The sequence below is a fragment of the Bos grunniens genome, chromosome 19, assembly GCF_055505025.1.
Source record: "Bos grunniens cultivar Pamir isolate PY7600 chromosome 19, Bosgru_T2T1.0, whole genome shotgun sequence".
Lineage (NCBI taxonomy): Eukaryota > Metazoa > Chordata > Mammalia > Artiodactyla > Bovidae > Bos > Bos grunniens.
Window position 1 is genome coordinate 11725427 of NC_141183.1, and position 20848 is coordinate 11746274.

At 55.6% G+C, this 20848-nt stretch overlaps 1 protein-coding gene and 1 long non-coding RNA gene across 3 annotated transcripts in view; both read left to right on the top strand.

The window, feature by feature from the left end:
• Positions 1 to 13061, top strand: part of RPTOR (regulatory associated protein of MTOR complex 1) — a 324607-nt gene extending 311546 nt beyond the window's left edge. For both annotated transcript variants that reach the window (XM_086356543.1, XM_086356544.1), the window contains 6 exons: positions 6708 to 6814; positions 7524 to 7651; positions 9325 to 9411; positions 10287 to 10403; positions 10673 to 10802; positions 11471 to 13061. In XM_086356543.1, the coding sequence (XP_086212669.1) occupies positions 6708 to 6814; positions 7524 to 7651; positions 9325 to 9411; positions 10287 to 10403; positions 10673 to 10802; positions 11471 to 11539 (638 nt within the window). In that variant the 3' untranslated portion in view covers positions 11540 to 13061. The remainder of the gene's footprint in view (positions 1 to 6707; positions 6815 to 7523; positions 7652 to 9324; positions 9412 to 10286; positions 10404 to 10672; positions 10803 to 11470) is intronic.
• A 5751-nt stretch (positions 13062 to 18812) lies between these two features.
• On the top strand, positions 18813 to 20266 carry LOC147351217 (uncharacterized). The gene is made up of 2 exons (XR_015147322.1): positions 18813 to 19140; positions 19610 to 20266. It is a non-coding gene; the product is annotated as an uncharacterized LOC147351217 (long non-coding RNA).
• Positions 20267 to 20848: the final 582 nt, after the last annotated feature.

A 20848-nucleotide genomic window follows, 5' to 3' on the forward strand; every position in this document is an offset into this window, starting at 1 on the left:
GGGAGCCGGCTCCTCTGCTCTGCGCAACAACATTCTTTTGCCCACCGTGCTCTCAGGCGGCAGAGGGTCAGGGCTGTGGTTTTTCTTATTCCTTCATCTGCATACTCTCCTCTGATACAAAAGACCTCACTTGTTGAGCACTCAGATCTCATGGGATGAATGAGGTGGCTGCATGCAGCTCTGGAAAGAGACCTCAGTGAGAGCCGTAGACAGGACTGTCCCTGGGAGCCGAGGCCTCGTGGTCGCGCCTCCCGGCCTCCGTAGTGGCCTCACTCTGGACTGGCTCGAGGACAGTTCAGTTCCGTGCTCCATGCCACCTTCACAGCAGCCTTGGAACGGGAATAATCCCAGTCTACATCTGCTAGAGTAAGGATGGCGCAGCTCTCAGGCTCCCAGGGAAGACGTCTCACGATTCCGTTAGGACAGAGATAGATGTCATTCCAAAGTGAGATTTGTGTTCCCACCAAATTTCTTCAAAGAGAATATTTCTCAGAATTGAATGCAGAGTTTCTTTTTTTTTTTTTTTAATTTTATTTTTAAACTTTACATAATTGTATTAGTTTTGCCAAATATCAAAATGAATCCATCACAGGTATACATGTGCTCCCCATCCTGAACCCTCCTCCCTCCTCCCTCCCCATACCATCCCTCTGAGTTGTCCCAGTGCACTAGCCCCAAGCATCCAGTATCGTGCATTGAACCTGGACTGGCATCTCGTTTCATACATGATATTTTACATGTTTCAATGCCATTCTCCCAAATCTTCCCACCCTCTCCCTCTCCCACAGAGTCCATAAGACTGTTCCATACATCAGTGTCTCTTTTGCTGTCTCGTACACAGGGTTATTGTTATCATCTTTCTAAATTCCATATATTGGGCCAAAGAACTAAATAGACATTTCTCCAAAGAATGCAGAGTTTCCTAAAGCATCTGTTTCCATCTGAAAATCCGTATATAAATCTGATAGTTACCAAAACGCCCATCTGCAGTTGCCTATGCACACACTGGGTTGGCAAACTTAAAATACACATGCTCGAAATGAGTCCTTTTCTCTCCCGATTTCACTAGTGGGGTAAATTGTAAAGAGATGGAGCCTTATGAATCCTGGCAGCAGATAGAATTCTTGACCTTTAACTTGCAGCATCTGAGTTTAGAGTGTGACCAACCCTGTGGTGACCTCTCCGTCTCTCCACAAGGGTTCCTTGGAGGAAGGCAGTGGTGGCCACGGGTCTGACAGGGTCCCTTGTGCCACCAGAACTGGAGGGATGGAGAAGGAGCTAAGAACAAGATGTCCTTACAAACGTACAAACTCACAGTTTGATATTTTACAAAGGACTCTTGTAGTAAAAAGTTCAAAATGAAGGAAAAATGGAGAAAACCCAGGACTGACTCCATCTTCACTCCCCCGCTTCCCACCAGCAGTGATAGCGGTGGCGGTAACCAGGAGGGGTTCTCTCAGAAAGGGCCTCAGAGGAGTGACAGGGTCACTTGCCCCAAAACCCTGAAGAGAAACCAGGGAACGCCTCTCACAGCCTTTCCCTGGGGCACCTGGAGGAGAGCAGCCCAGACCCCTGGCTGTCACCTGCGTGGAGGGCAGCAGTGACCCCAGAGGACAGGGAACAGATCACCCAGCACCCGCGTGTGAACTGGATGTAAACCTTGGGCCTCGGTCAGTTGTTGGTATTCGTCACCTGGAGCAGCTGGGCAGTGAGCTGGGCAGCAAGCAGGGCACCAGCCACAGAGTGCTGGGGTAGCTGGTGGGGCTGGGAGGGTCACAGCTGCCCTTCTCTCCCACCTGCACACCTCCTCTGGCGTCACAGGCATCCGGAATCGAATCTTAGCGGGAGGCCCTCTCAAGGCTGGAGCCAGAACGCAAGGCCGGGTGGTGGCTCCCGTGGGCCCGCAGGGCAGGCACACGGGCCACAGGGAATGACAGTTCCCTCCTTGCCCAGGACACGTGTGCCCAGCCCCACTGACAGGGAGCACCTGCACAGGTCTGCTCTGATCCTTCACAGCTGCCAAGTGTCCTGGGCCATCTCCCTAAGTGAGAAACAGAGGTTTAGGTGAAGTCATTTGCCCCTGAATAGCCCAGCTTTCTGTTGCCAGCCCAGTCCTGAGCCTCTGAACCTGCCAGGTGTCTAGAAGTGTTCACAGGCTCTGAGAGAGGCCTTACCTCATGGGGAGGTGCTGCGTCTGCATCCCTGGGGAGGCAGTGGGGGTCACCATCCCACAGGTCTGAGGTTTTCACATGTGCTGGTGGAGTGGGGACCTGCCCTTCCTCCTTTGGAGTTCTAGAACCATCACTCTCAGAGGTCAGATCCCTGTGTTGGTTCTCAAAGGCATATTCCAGACTGGGGGGTCCTTAGAGGTCAGTCTGGACTGGCCGCTGAGCCTGGAGGGCTGATCATGGACATCGCAGAGACTCAAGCCTCTGAAACAACGTGTTTCTTCTTCTCATTGTCTACTGGGCCTGGGTTCTGCCTGGTCCCTGACTTACACGTTCGAGCTTGCTATTCTCCAACCCTCCCTGCACAATGTGCCTATATTTTAATGAAGAAATCCCCTCTTTGGCCAGCTTTTGGAGAGGAACATGTGATCAGGGCTCGTATCCAGAATAAAGTCAGCTGAGAATCTCTGCCTCCTGGCGAGGGCCACCCCACCCCTGGCTCCTGCGCAGTGAGAGCAACGTCACACTAGAGGGACTGTGCTCTTGAGCGCTCAGGGTGCCCGCCCAGCAGGAGAAAGTCTGCAGCACACGCACAGCCTCCGTTCATTAACCACCCTTGGTGTCCTCAATGCAGCGGCATGGACCAGGAGGAGGGACCCTCTGGAGGGAAGCCCAGAGCAGCTTGCCTGCTCCTGAAAAACAGGAAAGGGCCAGGGGACCAGGGGCTGGGGCTCTCCCCACCACCGTCACTTCTCTGGGCAAGGGGAAGGAGGGGAACACTGCTGAGGCCATGCTCCCCAGGAACAAAGTGATTGGAATCTGCACTCTAGTTCAAGATCATGATGTTCCTATCTTATGAGTTTTACTTAAATCACAGCCATCAGTTTTGTTTCTTGTATTCAACACATCAAGGAAGAGTGTCACCTTTTTTACCATCTTCTCCCAACTCGTGATGAGTCAGATCATCTCTCCTCCACTGTGTCTAGAGGTCGAGACACAGGCTTGGCTGGGAAAGGTCTCAAGGAGGAAAGCCAGTGATTACATTCAGATGTGGGCCGGAGGACCAGCCAAGGCCCCAGACCTGCAGGAGAATGAGGTGGGGGCCAGGAGGTGCAGGAAGAGGAACCTTCCTGGAGGTGGGTCAGGATGTGAGCAGACTGTTGTTTTTATCCCAACAGTTTTTACATTGGTCTGAGACTCTTCCACGGATAGGAGCTCACTGTCTTAGGAGACACAGCTTCCACAAACAGGCCCAGCTCAGAAAACAGCCTTGCCCAGAATTGTCTGCACATGCAGGGCACTTGCCTCCCCAACATGCACAGCACTCGGGAAAACCCTAGGAAACCCGTTTCTTACCTCTGCTGGCTTCACCGTGCTTTAGAACTAGTTTAAACCAGAATGTGAAGCTCGATAGTCCACATCAGAGAGTCCAGATTTGAAACGGGATTCAGAGCTCATGTAACCTGTGTCTCCAGATCATATGACGGCTGCACGGACACACCTTCCCGTGCCTCCGTGCAGATGGGGACATGGGGCCTGGATGGGGGCTCTATCTCCCCAAATTCATGTGCTGGAGTCCTCACCCCCAGCACTCAGAGGGCAACTGTTTTGAGAGAAGGATCCAGGTGAAATGAAGTCACTGGGCTGGGCCCTAACGCAGGGCTCCTACCAGCTCTGAATCCACCATGAAGGAGATGCAGCGAGAAGGAAGCTGCCACTGCTTCATCTGAAGGCCAGGTGGGCCTTCTTGCTCCATTGGGAATGCCCACAGCCTCCTCTCTGCTTCCTGCGTAGGCTTGGGGCTGAGACTCCTCCCAGTCCTTGTGTGGTCCCCCCGGATTCTCCGCACTTGTTCCCATGATCCCAGAGCATCCCAGATGTCACTTGGCCCCATGCTCTCAATGGAGGACCGCTCCTTAATTACACTGCTCCTGAAAACCCCTCAGGGCCAACACGGAGCTCCCAGCAGACTGTTAAGCATGCCTGAGAACATGGGCCACCCCAGCAGTGGTCCATGGATTTAGGAGTCTGTGAGCCTCTGCAGTGACCTGGTGCCCAAAGTCCGGTCCTGGGTGGGTGCATCCTCTGTGATTCATTCACGTAATGCCCACCAGGCACATCATGAAGGGAAGCAGTGGCCTGGTTTCAGGCTCTGCTTGTAGGCTGACTGGTCGCAGTGTGACCTGGGCTTTCCCGGACAGAAGTGGGACTCACATGTCATACCGTTTCATCTGCCATACCTGCAGCCTTGTCACCTGTGGAAACCTTTACAGTACTTTGGGGTGTTTCCTCCTGCCTGAGGTCAGGGGTGTTGCAGTGGAGAGACTGCATTCTAAAAGGTGAAACAAAGGCTGGTCCATTTGTTGTGGGGAGGTGACATTTCTGCAGAGTAGACACAACAGCTGCCGGCAAAACAGGAAGGACGGGGCAGGGGATGTGGGAGGGGATGCCTCTGGAACGGAGACATCATAGCCTCGCGTGGTTGAGAAGGTGACTGAGCACAATATGGAGGAGCTGTGTGGATGTCAGGAGAGGGGCGTTCCAGGCACAGGGTCCAGGTAAGAGGACCAAGCTGGTCCCTTTTGGGCAGAATGGGAGCCCAGTTGGGAGGCCACTGGGAGTCTCTGGAGCAAGGGTCGAGGGACTCAGATCTGAGCAGGAACCTGAAGTGATGTGTACAAATGAGAGTCTGGGGTTCAAGAGATTAGGCACTTGGATGGAACTCTGTAGCCTGAAGGGAACATAGGAGAATCATGCCCTCCAGCTCAGGAATTTGGGAGAAGAGTGGGCACCCACAGAGAGAGAAGGGAAAACCACAGAGGCAAACACAGGAGCTGCTGCCACGAGAAGCAGAGACAGATGTATGAAAAAGCACGGTGACTTCAGTTTAGACTTTGGTGTGACCAAAGAAAACATACGTGAAGCTATGTCAGTGACAGAATAGGAAAGGACATTTGCAGTATATGAGTTAAACCATCAGTGTCAGAATATAAAAACATACGCAGGGGCCTTCCCTGGTGATTCAGTGGTAAAGAATCCACCTGCCAATGCAAGAGACACAGGTTCGATAGCTGATCCGGAAAGATCCCACATGCCTTGAGCAACGAAGGCCGTGCACCACAACTGCTGAGCCTGTGCTCTCGAGCCCAGAACTGCGACTACAGAGCCTGCTTGCCCCAACTGCTGAAGCCCATGCAGCCTAGAGCCTGTGCTCCACAGTGAGGGACGCCACCGCAGTGAGAAACCCACACGCTACAACTGGAGAGTAGCCCCGCGCTCTGCTACTAGAGAAAAGCCTGCACCGCACCAAAGACCCAGCACAGCCAAAAATAGAAATAAATAAGTTTTTTAATTATTTAAAGGTGTTCAGGCTTCACACACCAATGCTGACCAGGATTTAGGGAAACCACACCCTGTGTCCATTTCTGCTGAGATTGCAGGCCGGCACCCGCTCTGGGAGTGGATGGCCGTTCCTGGGGAAGTTGAAGCACAGATGGACATGTCCCCTTCCTGGTGCTTCCACCGCCTCCTTCCACACAGGGAGCATGGAAACGTTGTCAGGGTGGCATGGCTTACAAACTCAGGGGGTCACAGACGTGAAGGGCTCATTCTCCAAGACCGTGTTACCCACAAATTTATACGAATTAGCCAGATCTGCGTTCATAGGTTTGGGTGAAACCTCACCATATAACCTTACAGAAAAAACACAAGTTGCCAGAAAATATACTCCCAGTTTAAATCGGCAACTTTTGAGATGTAAGAGATGCATTTTGTGGTTTTGGACACATGGCCCTGCGTTGGAATGCACAGAGGCAGGCCTGGGAGGATATCTGCAGCAGGGGGGAAGTTCATCTGGGGAAAGGGCAGGCAAGTGAGGCTTTTATTGTCCTAAATTTCATTTCTTTTCAAGAAAAAAAAAAGTAAAAATGACAAGATATTAGCAACTCAAAAAAAAAAAAGATATTAGCAACTCTTAGATCTGAGTGGTGTGTTCAGGGATTTCTGTTGTGTTTTTTCTGTATGTTTGAAATACAAGTAAACATTTTAAATCTTATTTTAGAGTCCCTCCTGTGAGGTCAGTGCTGCCCTTAGGGAGGCTGAAGGTTCTCACCGCGCCCCCCCTAACCCCGCCCAGTCTGAGGAAAGGGCTACCCCTTGATTCGTTCACCACTGATCGTCTGTGGTCAGCCCCCTGCCTCCATGAGGGGCAGCCACGAAGCTGTTCACCCGCAGGGAACTGCAGGACCCAGAGGACTCAGACCTGTGTGCCTCTGACGCCCTTTCTCAAGTCTCCAGACCTGCCAGTCATGGCCAGGTGTCCTGGAAGGTGGGCATCTTGGACAAACGGCCCTGAGATCCTGCTCTCCCTCTGGCAGATGCCTGAAAACAGCAGAGATATGGAGAAGGCTCTGAATTGTCACCCCAACCTCAAGCTTGTGTGGGGTTGGAGACCCACCCTATGGGTTGGCACCAGCTGCTTGAGCAACTGCCCAGACCAGGCGCCCTTGGTGACACTGGTGCCTATCGGTATCTCTCCAGGAGCTGGGATGGTGGTGGACTGGGAGCAGGAGACCGGCCTCCTCATGAGCTCGGGAGATGTGCGGATCATCCGGATCTGGGACACAGACCGAGAGATGAAGGTGCAGGTGAGCACACTGTCCCTTGCGGGGCTTCCCTGGGGGCGCAGCGGGCCAGTGTGCACAGACCCCACCGTCCTCCCCAGCTCCACTCGCCCTCAAGGTCAAGGGCCAAGAATGAAGGTCTATGGAAGTGCTCTGAGCAGGCGGTGTCCCCAGAGGTGGGGGACAGAGGAAAGCAGGCCCAATCAGGCTGCTTCCTACCTTTTAAACGGGTACAATGATTTGGTTTCCTTCCCTGTTGGATTTCTTCCTAGTGTGCGCCCGAGCTGCAAACAACTTCTGATTGGAAAAGCACTTTTCCCCCTCTTGGGGCCCATTTTTTTGTCTGCTGCTCTTTTCTGCTGAGCGTTCATCACACCTCCTGCCCTTCTCCAGCTTTTACAGCTGCCAGGAGGAGAGGCGAGGGGATGGTTTATGGGTGGCAGGATTCCTCCTGGACCCTTCCCTGAACTAATCAGGAGGTTTAAGAGGGAGCTGATGAAGATTCCTCCTGCTGAAATGTGCTTCATCCTCCTTCTTAGGAGAAGGGGAGACGTTGGAAAGTTTAACGGGCACAGAGGTGTTTACGGCTATGTCCTCTGGGCTGCGGGCCTCGGGGTGCCGGGCTGTAACTCGGGCAGATGGAGCCTGACTCCCTCTGGGCCCGGCTCCTCCGGCGGCTGGTGCGGGCGGGGCCCTGACCCCAGGGTGCTTGACGGGTCTGTGTCGGCCCTAGGACATCCCCACGGGCGCCGACAGCTGCGTGACGAGCCTCTCCTGCGACTCCCACCGCTCCCTCATTGTGGCCGGGCTCGGCGACGGCTCCATCCGCGTCTATGACAGGAGGATGGCGCTCAGCGAATGGTAACTGGGCCTCGCCTACCCCTCCATCTCCTGGGCTCAGGGGGAGCGAGCCCCCAGGGCCAGACGGCCACTTCCCCCAGTGCCTCACCCCCCAGCGCGTGGAGGAGCACAGCTTCCCACCAGCCGTGGACGGGCTGTTCTGAACACAGGCTGAGGGGGGACATCTCGGCGAGGCGCTGCCTTCCCAGTCTCCATTCCCCCCTGAACACAGATAAGGCTGCTGCCTCCCAGGTCAAACTCATGAACAGCTGAGGAGATGGCGTTAGGGACACTTGTGGACACTGGGCCACACATGTTCACATGGTCGTGGCTGCTCTGGGCACCGCCACTCTGCCCTGGGCTGAGGCCCCCAGGGGCCCTGCCCCATGCCCCGTGTGGGCCGGTGAGCATGGAGGTCCAGATGCTTGTCACACAGAGCTGGTAAATGACAGAGCCCACGGGACCGCAGGCCCGGGCTCCAAAGTGATGTTTACTGAACACCCACCTTGTCCCATGGAATGGGGAGCAGCAGGTGGGCCCGTGTGCAGCCACAGGAGCTAACGGGATCCTCGGGGGAGGGGACAGGACAGGGGACGGGGCTGAGCTGGGCCTGAGCACAGGTGAACCCCATCAGTGACACCAGCAGGAAGAGAGTGAGGCTCTGAGGGTGCAGGGCTGGGAGCAGCCGGGAGGACCAGTATGGACCCATGCAGCCAGCAGGGGCGCCAGCCAGTCCGGCAGGAGTTTGGGCCTGAGGCTTGGATGACGAGTGGGCCCAAGGCAGCCCCTGGTTCTCATGGTCCCTGCAGGTCTCTGCAGGAGAGTCCCCACCGAAAACCTACACTGCCCACCAGAAGCAGCCATCATGGAAGTGGGGGAGCAAGGTTCCTTTCTGGGGTGATGAAAATATTCTAAAATTGTGTGATGGTCACACAGCTGTAAAAACGTGTCAAATCAGTGAATACATGCTTACAGGAGACTCTTACGTATGTGAATCAAATGTCAATCAGACTTATTGTAAGAAGCCTCCCTGGGCAGGCAGTGACCTGGCAAATGGACAAGAGCTGAGGGTCACAGAGCGGCCGGGAGGGAGGCGCTGGGGTCCCCAGACCTCCTCTTTGGCCTGAGGTCTGAGACAGATACACGGGGGCTGCTGCGCACCCCTGGGCAGAGACCTGTGTGTGCTGAGTGTGACTGTGTCCTGGACCCTTCCCGGGGGTCACACTCTGACCCCACCTCCCCATCACGTGCATCCCAATCCCGCTGCCAGTCATGGACCACACCAGGCTTCCAGGAAAGCCCGTGTCCCTCTGTTTCAACAGCTTTACAGTCTGGGGTTCTCAGTCCCAGCCCTCAAACCTACAGGGAGATGCAATGTGAAGTCCTAGTAGGGGGGCTGGCAGTGCCTGGGGCCCCAAGAGGGCATGACAGCCACCCCGCCTACCGAGGCCCCAGCATGGCCTGAGGTGCCCATGGAGGGGCATGCCAGTGGTGCGGGATCACTCAGTCATTCGCGGCGAACTTGAGACAGTGAGGGCTGACCTCAGGGCATGGGCGGACCATGGACACTTTACATAAGTGCCTGGTTCCCTCTGCTCAAAACAAAGTCCACTCTGCCTCCCGTCCTGGTGCCTCGGAGCGTCAGGGACGCCACAGCTGTGCCAGGGCCCTGACCCCTCCTTCCTCCCCTCCAGCCGCGTCATGACCTACCGGGAGCACACGGCCTGGGTGGTGAAGGCCTACCTCCAGAAGCACCCCGAGGGCCACATCATGAGCGTCAGGTAATGAGCGTGGAATATTCATGAGACATTTTGCTGTAAAAACATTATTTTCCCTCCATCTAAAATATGTCCTTGGTATTTAAACAGCTGGGAAATATGGCATTTCAGGGTAGTAATTAACTTCTGCTCTGGGACTGGCCAGAAAGGTCAGGGCCAGCACCAGGGCAGGGACAGCAGGTCCTCCCGCTGGAGAGCCTGGCCTGCGGGCGTCCTGTGGGCGGCAGGAGAGAGGGGTGAACGAGGCAACCGGGGCACAGCCTCTCCGCAACAGCAGCATCTGCCAGGCATGTGCCAGGATCACCGTGCAGATCCATCGTCTGCCCATAAATCTATTCCTGCTGCCTGGTAAATCCTGTGCTGAGAGCGGCGGATATTTATTTGCCCGTTAAAGGGACAGCAAATGTAATTTACTATCACAAAATCACCATTTCTCCAAAGAGATGCTCTTCCTTTGTTTGTAATGTGGAAACAGAGCACAGCTCTCAAAACGCTGCCTGCCAGGCCCAGGGCAGGAAGAGGTGACCTCCTATCTTCCCCTCCCACCCATCACCACATTCCCTGCTATGCAAAATCTAATATCCGGCCGGAAATGAACAAATAACTCACAGCCTCCCCCAGGTCTTTGCTCACCCTGCTGTGTGCCTCAGCGGCTAGGCCTTTTCTGCCTGTAGGGAGGGGTCCCCGGGGCTCAACAGCAGGCCTGGCGCCAGAGTCAGTGGGGTGGGTGCATGTGCCATCCAGGGGCCTCCCTGGACACTCTGAGGGTCCAGGGGACCGTGGCCTTGAATAGCACACGTGGACGGCCCCTGACTGCACGTGGTGCATCCTGGGGCCCCAGTATGCCCACCCAGCATCACCACGACCCACTCCCGCAGCGTCAACGGGGATGTGCGCTTCTTTGACCCTCGGCTGCCGGAGTCTGTGAACGTCATGCAGATCGTGAAGGGGCTGACAGCGCTCGACATCCACCCCCAGGCAAACCTGATTGCGTGGTAGGTGCTGCCTCTTCTCTGCCCCTCCCCGCGCTGCCCAGACAGCTCCCGGGCCCTGTGTAAACAGCAGGCACCATGACCCAGCCCCACACCTGTGGAGGAGAGCTGGGTGGAGGGACTGAGTGTGGGGCCCCTTTGCTGCTCCTCACCTGCCTGGCCTCACAGCCCTTGAGGCTCAAGCCCCCTCATGGGGGTGACCAGAGAGGAGCCCCCTCTCCCCAGGGACACACCCACTCCCCGCGCTGACCGCCAGGCCTTCTCCTATGCAGTGGCTCCATGAACCAGTTCACCGCCATCTACAACGGCAGCGGAGAGCTGATCAACCATATCAAGTACTACGACGGCTTCATGGGCCAGCGGGTCGGTGCCATCAGCTGCCTGGCCTTCCACCCACACTGGGTCTGTGTCTCTGCCCCCATCAAGGGCTGGGGGTTCGGGGGGCATGGGGAGGTGCTAGCAGCGGCAGGCAGAGGCCCCCGCCCCTCACTGCAGTCGGCCACCCTAGGATCTCCAGGGGCCATAGCCCCCAGACTGCACTCCCTCTGGAAGCAGTGTCAAATTCCCTGTCACTCAGGGAAGACATGAAGTAGCCCCGCTCTTCGCGACCCCTCTGGCCCCTACATAGACCCCAGCCCCAGAGAAAGCTCCCCTTGAAAAGTCCACTGGGGTAGGAGCAGCCCAGACCCCATGACCCGGGTGACAGCACCGTCCTAAATTACAGTCAGCCGTGCGGCTAGGGGCTGCTGTATTGTAAATTAGGATTCTCCCTACCTGCCTGTGTGCAGCGCGAGGCTCCCCAGGAGCCTGGCATGTGGCTCTCTGCCAAAACGCATGGCATGAGGTTCCCAGAGCTGTCCCTGGGGAGCCATGCTGGAAAGAAAAACATGGGCGGTGTGCGGAGCGGGCGGGTTCCCTGTGACAGGGCAGAGGTGAGGAATCTGCACGAGCTGTGTGGCCCAGGAGCCCGTCATTTCCACGCTGGCCTTGCGGGCGGAGTTGAGGTGACCAGGCCTGGCCTACACACCCCCGCCAGCCGCTCACCCCCTGCTCTCTCCTCCCTCCCGCAGCCGCACCTGGCCGTGGGCAGCAATGACTACTACATCTCCGTGTACTCGGTGGAGAAGCGTGTCAGATAGCGGCCCCTCCCCACAGGCCGCCGTGTACATAGGGGACCCACCACGCTGCCCTGAACACTGGCCCGAACCAGCTGCTGAGGGCTCGCAAGGGCCCGCACTGTCTGTCTGTCTGTCTTCGCTGTCATGCCCAGGAGCCCAGAGAAGGGGGCTCTGCTGGAGTCCTTGGTGTGACGGTGGCTGCTCTGCTGAGACACGGCTCCCGGACGGAGGACACGGCCCTGTACGTTCCAGTCCCCCCCCGTCCTGTTGTCGTCTGAGGTTTAAGGGGGTAACACACTTGCTTTATTTTCCAAGCGATGCGAGCATTAGTCTCCAAACCAGACGGAAGCCAGCTCCTGGGGCTGCGTCCCTGCCGGCATGGGCTCCTGGGGTGGTCCGAGGCCACTGGCTGAGGTGGAGGCTTGAGACTGAGTGAAGGACAGATGGAGGTGGCCTGCCACCCGCTGGTTGTCACCCCAGGCCGTCTGGCCAAACCCCAGAGCCCGAGCGCACCCCTCCCCACAGGCAGGCCTCCCGTCTGAGTGTCGGAAGGAGGGGCTCTGGTTTGGAAGGAGAGGCAGGTCCCTTGGGCCACAGGGCTTGTTTCTCTCAAGTGCTGCTCTTCCCCGGCCGGTGCAGGGAACCCTGGCCTCCCTACCCGTGCCCCACATGCGTCACATGAGCACACGTGGAGGGGCCGCCCAGCCCCAAGTATCCAGGGCTGAACGGTGCCGCCCCACCCCTCTGTCCCCACACACATGGGGGCAGCTCACACCTGCAAGGGACACAGGAGGGCTCCCAGGTAGGCGGCAGCTTCACGCGTGTCCGTTGCATGCACGCATCTGTGGAGGGGCCCTGAGCAGCCATGCCTGGAATGCAAGACAACCACGATGATGATATTTTGAAAATCATTTTTTCCATTTTCCTTGGGAATCAGGATTATTCAAAGATAGAGGAGTGAGCTGGCTTAGTTAATTCTGCCGGTAAGAGGCCAATAATAGTGGGAATGTGAGGAAGAGCCGTGCTGTGGACCTGCGGGGGCTGGACAGGGCACAGGGCTGGGCCAGGAGCTGGACGTGACTGCTCCCCCAAGAAAGTTCCAGGACGGTGTCCACCGTGTGCTGGGTGAGTGAGCGGCGTGCGGGTAGGGAAGGCCACAGAAAGCTCAGCTCACCCAGTGCTCCAGACACGGCGACTTGGGAACCTTCCAGAAGCTGAGCTCTACCCACAGATGCCGAGCTGACTGCCCACAGCCGATTTCACAGAGCAGTTCCACTCCACATTTTGAGCTCATGTGTGGTTCTGTTTGTTTTGAGACAAAACTATCCCCAGGCGAAGCGCGGGGGCCCCAGTGGGGCTGTCTTCACAGGTCTGATGCGAAAATTCAATCATGAAGTTACAGAGGCTCGAGAGAGTGCGACCTAAGGGTTCATTTATCTCTATTTATTTTATCAAAATGAGAACTGAAAGACTTTGATGAAACATGGAATTGTAACACAAAAAGCGAGAAGGATAAACTGTTAATAAAAGATAAATACGCAGAGGGCTGGCTGGAGGCGCTGTCCTTTAAGGCAAGTCCTCCGTGCCCTCGGGGCTCCAGGTACAAGGTGGTGGTTCCCGGCCCTTGGCCCCCTCGGGCACAGCCCCAGCCTTGTGGCTTGGACAGTTGGCCCAAGAGAAGGCCCTAGATTTGGGGTCACCCCACTCTGCCTGTGAGCCCAGGCTCCCAGAGGGAATCCCTCTGCCACTTCCTGTGTCTTTTTTACTTACCACCTACAGTTAGAAGCCAGAAGGCTGCGTCTGGGTTCTGTCCTGGGGATCCGTCTTCCCACCCTCATCCTGTGGCTTGGGGACCCCGATTCCTTCCTCAGCCAGCATCCCCTCTGATCCCAGCCTATAAGGTCCTCCTGTGACTCCTCGGGCCCACCTAGTGGTCCAGGGTTGGCTCCCCTGTGGGGCCTGGAGCCCATGTTCCACTGACATGCCAACAGTTGGCCTGAGGGGTCCCAGCCCCTTAAATGCACCTCACGCCTTAGGGGTCCCAGTCCCTAGAAGCAGCTTGGGTCCCAGCTCTTGTCGCCCTGATGACAGGAAATGGAGCCCCAGGCGTGAAGTAACTCACCCAGAGCCATACCCACTGGGTGGGTGGGAGCAGGAACCGGGGTCCCACCCGGCATCCTGACCTCGTGGCCTCAAGATGGAACCTCACTCAGCAGACAGGGTGTGGTGAGTGGGAAAGTGGGCAGCACTGGGAGCCAGCCATGCACACTGGTGCCGAAGGAGCGACAGGAATTGAACCGGGTTCACTAGACTGGGTGGGGCCGACCCGGCCGAGGACGAGAGGCCAGCCCCTGAGGAGGCCAGGCAGGCTGTGACGGGCACGGTTGTGGGGGCACACAGGAAAGAGAGGAGCCAGGACTCAGGAATGAGGCGGACCAGCCACCCTCTGGGCCCAGACCCGGGAAGCCCCTGTGTCAGCCCTCAGGGCAGCTGCAACAAATCACCCCAAACGTGTCAGCCAGGACAGACTCATCCTCCTGGGCCTGGAGAGCCCCACGCCGGACCTAGAACCAGGGAGTTGGGCAGGTTCCTTCGGGAGAAGAATCACTTTTCCCCCTTTCCAGCTTCTAGAATCTGCCCTCATCCCTTGGCTCACGGCCCCTTGCTCCTCCTTCCGAGCCAGCAGTGCAGCTGGAGTCTTTCTCACAGGGCATCACTCTGACTCGGACTCTGACTCCACCCCCCACTTTCAAGGACCCTGTGATGACACGGCCCCACTGAATAATCCAGGACAATCTCTCCACATCCGAGTTGCTGATTGGCAGCCTTAATCTTTGCCACATGACCTAAGAGGTTCACAGCTCCCAGGACAAGGATGTGGTCCTCTTTGATAGACTTGATTCTGCTGACCACTCTCTGTCTATAAGTCCCCTACCAAGCAGAGCCCCCAAATGCCGGGGGTGGCCTAAGAGGAGGTGAGGGGTCACTGAAATGGGAAGCAAGACATCCATCCCTGCTCTTGAGAAGCAGGGAAGGGCCCCTCTGTGCATTCTGAGCCAGCTGCCTCTCCGTCCCTGGGGAGACCCGCAGGAGGAGGCTCTGAGGCCTTGGCACATGAGGGAGACTGTGGGGAAGTGGGTGGATTCCCCAGTATAGCACCTACTCCAAAGAGGGGAGGGAAACTGTTGCCATGGAAACCTGGGGTCTGAGCAGCTGGAACTCCTGAATTAAATTACAGTTTGTTTAAAACAAGAAGGATACCCAGCACTTACTCAGCTGCACCTGGCACGCTTCAGCAGCGAGAGTAATATTTTCCCCATTAGCATCAGTTATCCTGTCACCAGGATTTGAATACAAATCAAGTGCTCATAAAAATGAAAGATGGGCATGTGGCTGGAGCTACCACAGGAGGGCGCCAGACCCAGGGCTACACCCTCCACGCACCAGCTCTGAATGGCTGCAGTGAAGGAGCCGGGAAAGAGCCCACCAGCACCGCGGGGCCGGTGTCAGCTTGCCAGCCAGGAGCCAAGGATGACTGTCCTAGGTGGCCATGCAGGGACAGCCGTCCAGCTGAGGAGAGAAAGGGTGGGGAGGTGTTATCAGGAGGACCAGCTCAGGGAGGCTCTGCTCTGTGGGTCCCTCCTGGCTCAGCGGCTTTCGGCACAGGACCACCTGAGACTTGGCCGTAGGCTTGTCCTCAACCCCACGCAGACACCACGCTTCAGCACGTAGGAGGCACCAGGAATTCCCAGCAAAGGTGTGTTCACCTGGGCGACACAGTCAAGCGTGTGCATGCAGGTGGGTGGTAGTGATTCAGTCTCAGGACGCGGGGCCTACAGAACAAGTTTGGGAAAACACAATTACAGACAAGGGCTGGGTGCACCATAAGGCCAGCTGGCCACTGTCTCCATCTTTGGGTTTCTACAGGGGTCCTCTGGGAAGAGGTCAGAGGGATTGGCCTCTCAAGGTTGTCCTGCTTCTCGGGTTCAGTTGTACAAGCTGGCTGAGGGTCCACATGGCCAGAAAACTGGCCAGTGCCTCCTGGCCTGGGGCAGGTGAAGATGGGGTAGGATGAGAACAGTTGAGGGAAAGCGGACCAGAGGGAGGGTGGCAACTGGGATGGGCCCAGTTGTGTCCCCTAAAGGGACAGCCAGCAGGCACATCCTGAGACCCCCGCCAGGCCTACATGCACCCAAAAGTGTGCAGCTGGGACGAGCAGCTGAGGATCAGGAATCCAGGTGAGGCGTCCAGTTCACCGATCCAGGGGCTGCCACTGGTTGAAGGAGGGGAGGCCATGAAAGAGGAGATGCTCTACCCAAGTGTACAGCAGACACCAGGGGGCAGAGAGGAGGGGGGTGAGGCGGGTACAGGTTCTGGGGCAGCAGAGCCCTCCATGTCAGATACAAGGCAAGGGAGCTCCCAGAGAGGCCCCCAACTGCAAGGGAGGGACTGGAGGTGATGGGGGGCAGCCCAGAACTTGTCACCAGCACCCACAGGGCTCTGCTTTGCAGGAGGAATGGCCTGGGGGCTATTCTGTGAGGGAACCCAGCCACGTGTGGGACTCCCGCCCCTGCAGCCTGTGGAGGGAGTGATCCCAGCTCCACAGGGAAGGTGGCAGCTGCCAGCAACAACCAAAGCCCAGGCAAAACCCACGTGGGGTTTCCTGTCTTTTTTTGCTCTTTACTGGAACTTTTTGCACTGGAGAAAGAAACAAATGACACACTAGCATTGAACAACTGGAAAAAGCAATTAACAGGCCAATTCCATTTACAAAAGCATCAAAAAGAATTAAATACCTAGGCATAAATGCAGTAAAGGAGATGAAAGATTGTACACCAAACAACAAATCATTGCTAAAAGTAATTACAGAGGACCTGAATAAACAGACATTCTGTATTCACGGATTGACAATATTATTAAATGGCAGTATTCCCCAAAGCAATCTACAGATTCAGTGCAGGTCCTAGAAGATCCTAAAGACCCTTTGCAGAATTGGACCGATCAAACTTCAAATGCATATGGAATTACAAGGGTCACCAAAACAACTTTGAAAGATAAAAGGTTGGAGTCTTTCTACTTCCCTGATTCAAACCTTAGTACCAAGTTACAGTTACTCATTCTACAGTGGTTCTAGCATAGAACAGAATAGAGAGCCCCGGATAAACCCAAACATCTAGGGGCAACTGGTTCTCAAACAAGGTGACAAGACCACTCAGTAGGGAAAGAATAGTCTTTTAACAAATGGTGCTGTGACAGCTGGATATTTACACACAAAAGGTGGACCCTTACCTTACACCACATACAAAAACTCACAATCAATCAATGGCATAAATACAGGAGCTAAAACTTTAAAACTCCTAAGGAGGAGGGGCAGGAAATAGAGGTAAATTTTCATGACCTTGGCAACAGATTCTTAGATTTGACACCAGAAGCTTGACACAAGAAAAACGAGATAAACTGGACTTCATAAAAATGTCTTTTTGTGCATCAAAAGACAAGGATGTAAAAAAAATCTGCAGAAAAAGATTTCAGAGAAAATATTTGCAAGTCATATATCTGATAAGAGTTTAAGGATTTGATATCCAGAACTCATAAAGAGCTCTCACAACTCACCAATCAAAGGACAAATAGTTCAAAACTGGGCAAAGGACTTAAACAGACATTTCTCCAAAGAGGCAAACTTGGGTCTGTTTCCCGCACACAGTAAAGTCGAACTATTGACACCAAGTAATGGTAAAAACAAGTGTGGCAGCAGGTGCCAAGCAGAGAATCCCAGGCAGCTAGTGTTTAAGAGGCCCAAACTCCCTGAAGGCTTTCAGGGAAAGGTTTTTTAAAGACCAGGTGAGGGAGAGGGGTTGTGGGGTACACGATCAGCTCATGGGCATTCTTCTGATTGGTTGGTAGGTAATTGGGAGTCAACATCACCCATCTTCTGGTTCCAGTGGGTCTGGTGTCTACATGCTTGTGGGCAGTATACAGTTAACTTTTCCCACCTAGTGGGCTTTTCAGTATCTGCAAAATAGCTCAAAGAATGTGGCTTCTCCAAGCTAGGGCAGACCCATGGCAGATCCTCCCCCTGACCTCGCCGGCTGTTCTTGGACCCACCTTCCTGCACCTCCCCCACCGGTGCAAGGGGTGGACTTGCACCAGTGCTGGCTGTGGGCTGGGGAGGTGCTAGGATGCGGGCGGGATGCCGCCCCCACAGGGTGAGGTGTCTGAGATGCTGAGTGTGGGGTGACAGGTGCTGGGGTACAAGGGGCTTGTGTCTGGGAGCAAGTACCCGGTGTGGGGTGCAAAGCGCAGGGTTCTAGGTGTGGGGGTGCCTAAGTGTCCAGTGCTGGGATGTGGAGTGCTTGAGGACGGGTACCGGTGCCGCCACCTCCTGGAGAGCCAGCCCACATTCCTGGCCCAGGTGTCCTACGGCTTCCAGGTTGTCCTGCAGCGCCACCGCGTGGCCGCCGCGGGGCTAGCTCTTACCCGGACGCAGCTTGGCTGAGGGTCAGGCGCTAGGCTTCCAAGAAGGGTGGACTCCTCCGCGGCCCTGCACCCCTCTCCTTGGCCCCGCGTCTTATCTGCTCTCAAGCCCTCAAGAGCCGTCTCAACCTCTGACCCGCCGCGACCCAGCGTCCCCACTCATGGGTCCCCCAAGGGTTACCAGCAGGCAAGCACTTTCTCCTCAGCCCTCCATGCAGCCCCTCTGAGTTCCCGCCTTCCCCAGGACGTCCCCCGTCCCAGGACACACGCCTAGGGGCTTCTACCGGCACTGACCTGGGATGCCCCATCCTCTGTGCCCACGTAGCGTCCATGAAGCTGGTCCTACCAACACCTCATCTGTGTCTTCAGTACTATTTCCTGGGCTCACACCCAACGCCTGGGACTTGGCCTGAATCCTTCTGACTTCTGCCAGAAGATTCCTTGGCTAATCCCGTGTTCTCTGCTGCTCTGTCACCGCCTCCATAGTCTGACCCCCCAGGACCCCTAACCCTAGGGACCCTTGACCACGACCCTGACAGCTCTCAACATGCTGCACGTGTACCGCTGGCCAGCCCCCTAGTTCATCCTCCCCATGTGTCCTGGACCAACCAGGCATCAGAATGACTCTTGTTCTCATGTGAAGCTTTATCCCAGAACCTTGGTGTTTAGTGGCCTCAAAAAGTGCCTGTTTTAGAGGAAATTCCCTCCACTCTGCCCGCGAGCGCCCACCCTCCCCTCTGCGGATTGGCTCCGGCGAGGATATGACACCAGCAAGGCCACAGTTGATTGGCTTGTAGGGAACCAATCAGAGTCCTTATCTGGGAGTGACGCTTGGCAGTCTGGGAAGGTGGGCACCCAGCGGAGACTGATTGGTAGGCCTAGAAGTTGGAGGGAGCGGGTGGTTGGAGACGGTGGTTAGAGGAGGTGGATGGCGAATGTGAGCCGCAGAGCGACGAGGGGCAAGGGGTCCCGGATGGCTTCCTGCGCTAATCGTTCATGGCCGTCGGAGTTGGTGGAGGTTCCTGCCACGTGCTCCTTGGGCCGCCATCCGCAGGCCTGCAAGACCCTGTTGACGCCTGTGCACACACGGCAGGCCAGCCCACAAGGCTGCACTTGCAAGCTACCTGCTCCCTGGGTCTGCGCGTCAGGTAAGGGCTACCCCATTGTCACCTTCCCTAGAGGTCCTCCCATCGGGCTCCCAGGTTCGTTTCCTCCGGTAGGAAGTGTTCCAAGCTGTGGATGGTGGCAGAGGTGCAGGGACGGCTGACTGGGCTTTGGTAGTTATGAGGCAGAATGGGGGTGGGGTGGGGTGTCACTGGGCCCTGAGTTTCTTTTCAAGTCTAAGAAAGCTCCCTCTTCCCCAAGACCCAGTGACGGGACCCCTGGCCTTCTTTCCTGCTACCCTGACTTTGAATCACTGATTCTCTGTAATAGACGTCTTCCTGCTTGAAACGCCCAGAGAGGTGCCTATTTACAGAGGTTCCCATGATGCATAGTTAGGGCCAGAAGTCAGTCCCGGAGAGAGACCGTGGAAGACAGAGACCCAAACTTGATTGTATGCAGTGATGATCTCATTATTACGTCATGGACTGACCTGTGTGTTCCCCTAAAATTCAGATGTTGCAGTCCTAATCCCAAACACCTCAGACTATGCCCTGATTTGGAGAGAGGGTCTCTACAGAGGTGAACACGTTAATTGAGGTCATTCATGTCAGTCCTGATCCAACAAGACTGGTGTCCTCATAAAGGGGAAACCAGGCTACGTGAAGATGAAGGAAAAGTCCAGTGATGCTTCTCCATGCTACGGCTTGCCGACAACCAACAGAAAGTTGGAGATTCTCCCTCACAGCCTCAGATGGAGCCATCCCTGCGACACCTTGAACTCAGACTTCCAGCCTGCAGACCGTGAGACAATGCATTTCTGTTGCCTAAGAGGCCCAGCCTGTGGTAATTTGTCACGGCAGCCAGAGCAGACTACCACAGCCTGTGGCAAATAGGACATAGGTAGTGGAGGCCTGCTGTCGCCACACACTTTTATGCGATGACCTGGAAGGAAGCACTTCCTGAAAGCCAGATTCTGGGAGTCCAAGCAGCTGCAAAGCACCGTCCTGGGGGAAATCAGGGCTATGGGGCATGCGAATGATTTCTGACCACACTGGGAAGATTTCATTTTAAAAAATGACAAGCAAGGGGCTTTAAATTCTCAGTTCAAGATAGAGTCCGAAAAGCAGAAAATGTGTAGGACTACTATAAAAGAAAATCTTATTTCTTGTAGCAGGACTGTTGTGTCTGGATATTATTCCCCCAGTTCTATTCTGCAGGTTGTAGGCTTACAACATAAATTGAATTCTCAGCCTCACCAGGTCAGTGTGAAAGAGTCAGATGGAGAGAGTTGAGTGGGCTGATCTTGACCCCCTCATAATCACATCAAGCCTTGCCTGCCAGCAGAAGCGACCCTGCTCCCCATCTGAAGTGTCCTTCCCACCCCCTGCTCATGAAGACCCCACCCCAAGCAGGTAGGGGGAGACCTGCTGAGAGGAGACTGATTCTCCTCAAGACCCCACCCAGTAACCCCATGTTGCCTCCAGATCCATAACTGCAGTGAGAGCCCAGCTGACTCCAGGGAAGGTGGGGGCACATCCCAAGAATTCCAAGAAATTGCTGACTCACACTGGAGAGTCTTGGGCAGACCTCACAGGTGCGCATGGCAGCCAACACTGGGCGAGCTGGACAGGGTATGAGTGCCTGAGACTCTGGGCCGCACTGTAGCTTTCATCTGTACTTGGACTTAGTATGGCCTAGCTGAGATACCAGGACTCCCTTGGCACAATACAGACGAAGGACTCCAAGGGCTGG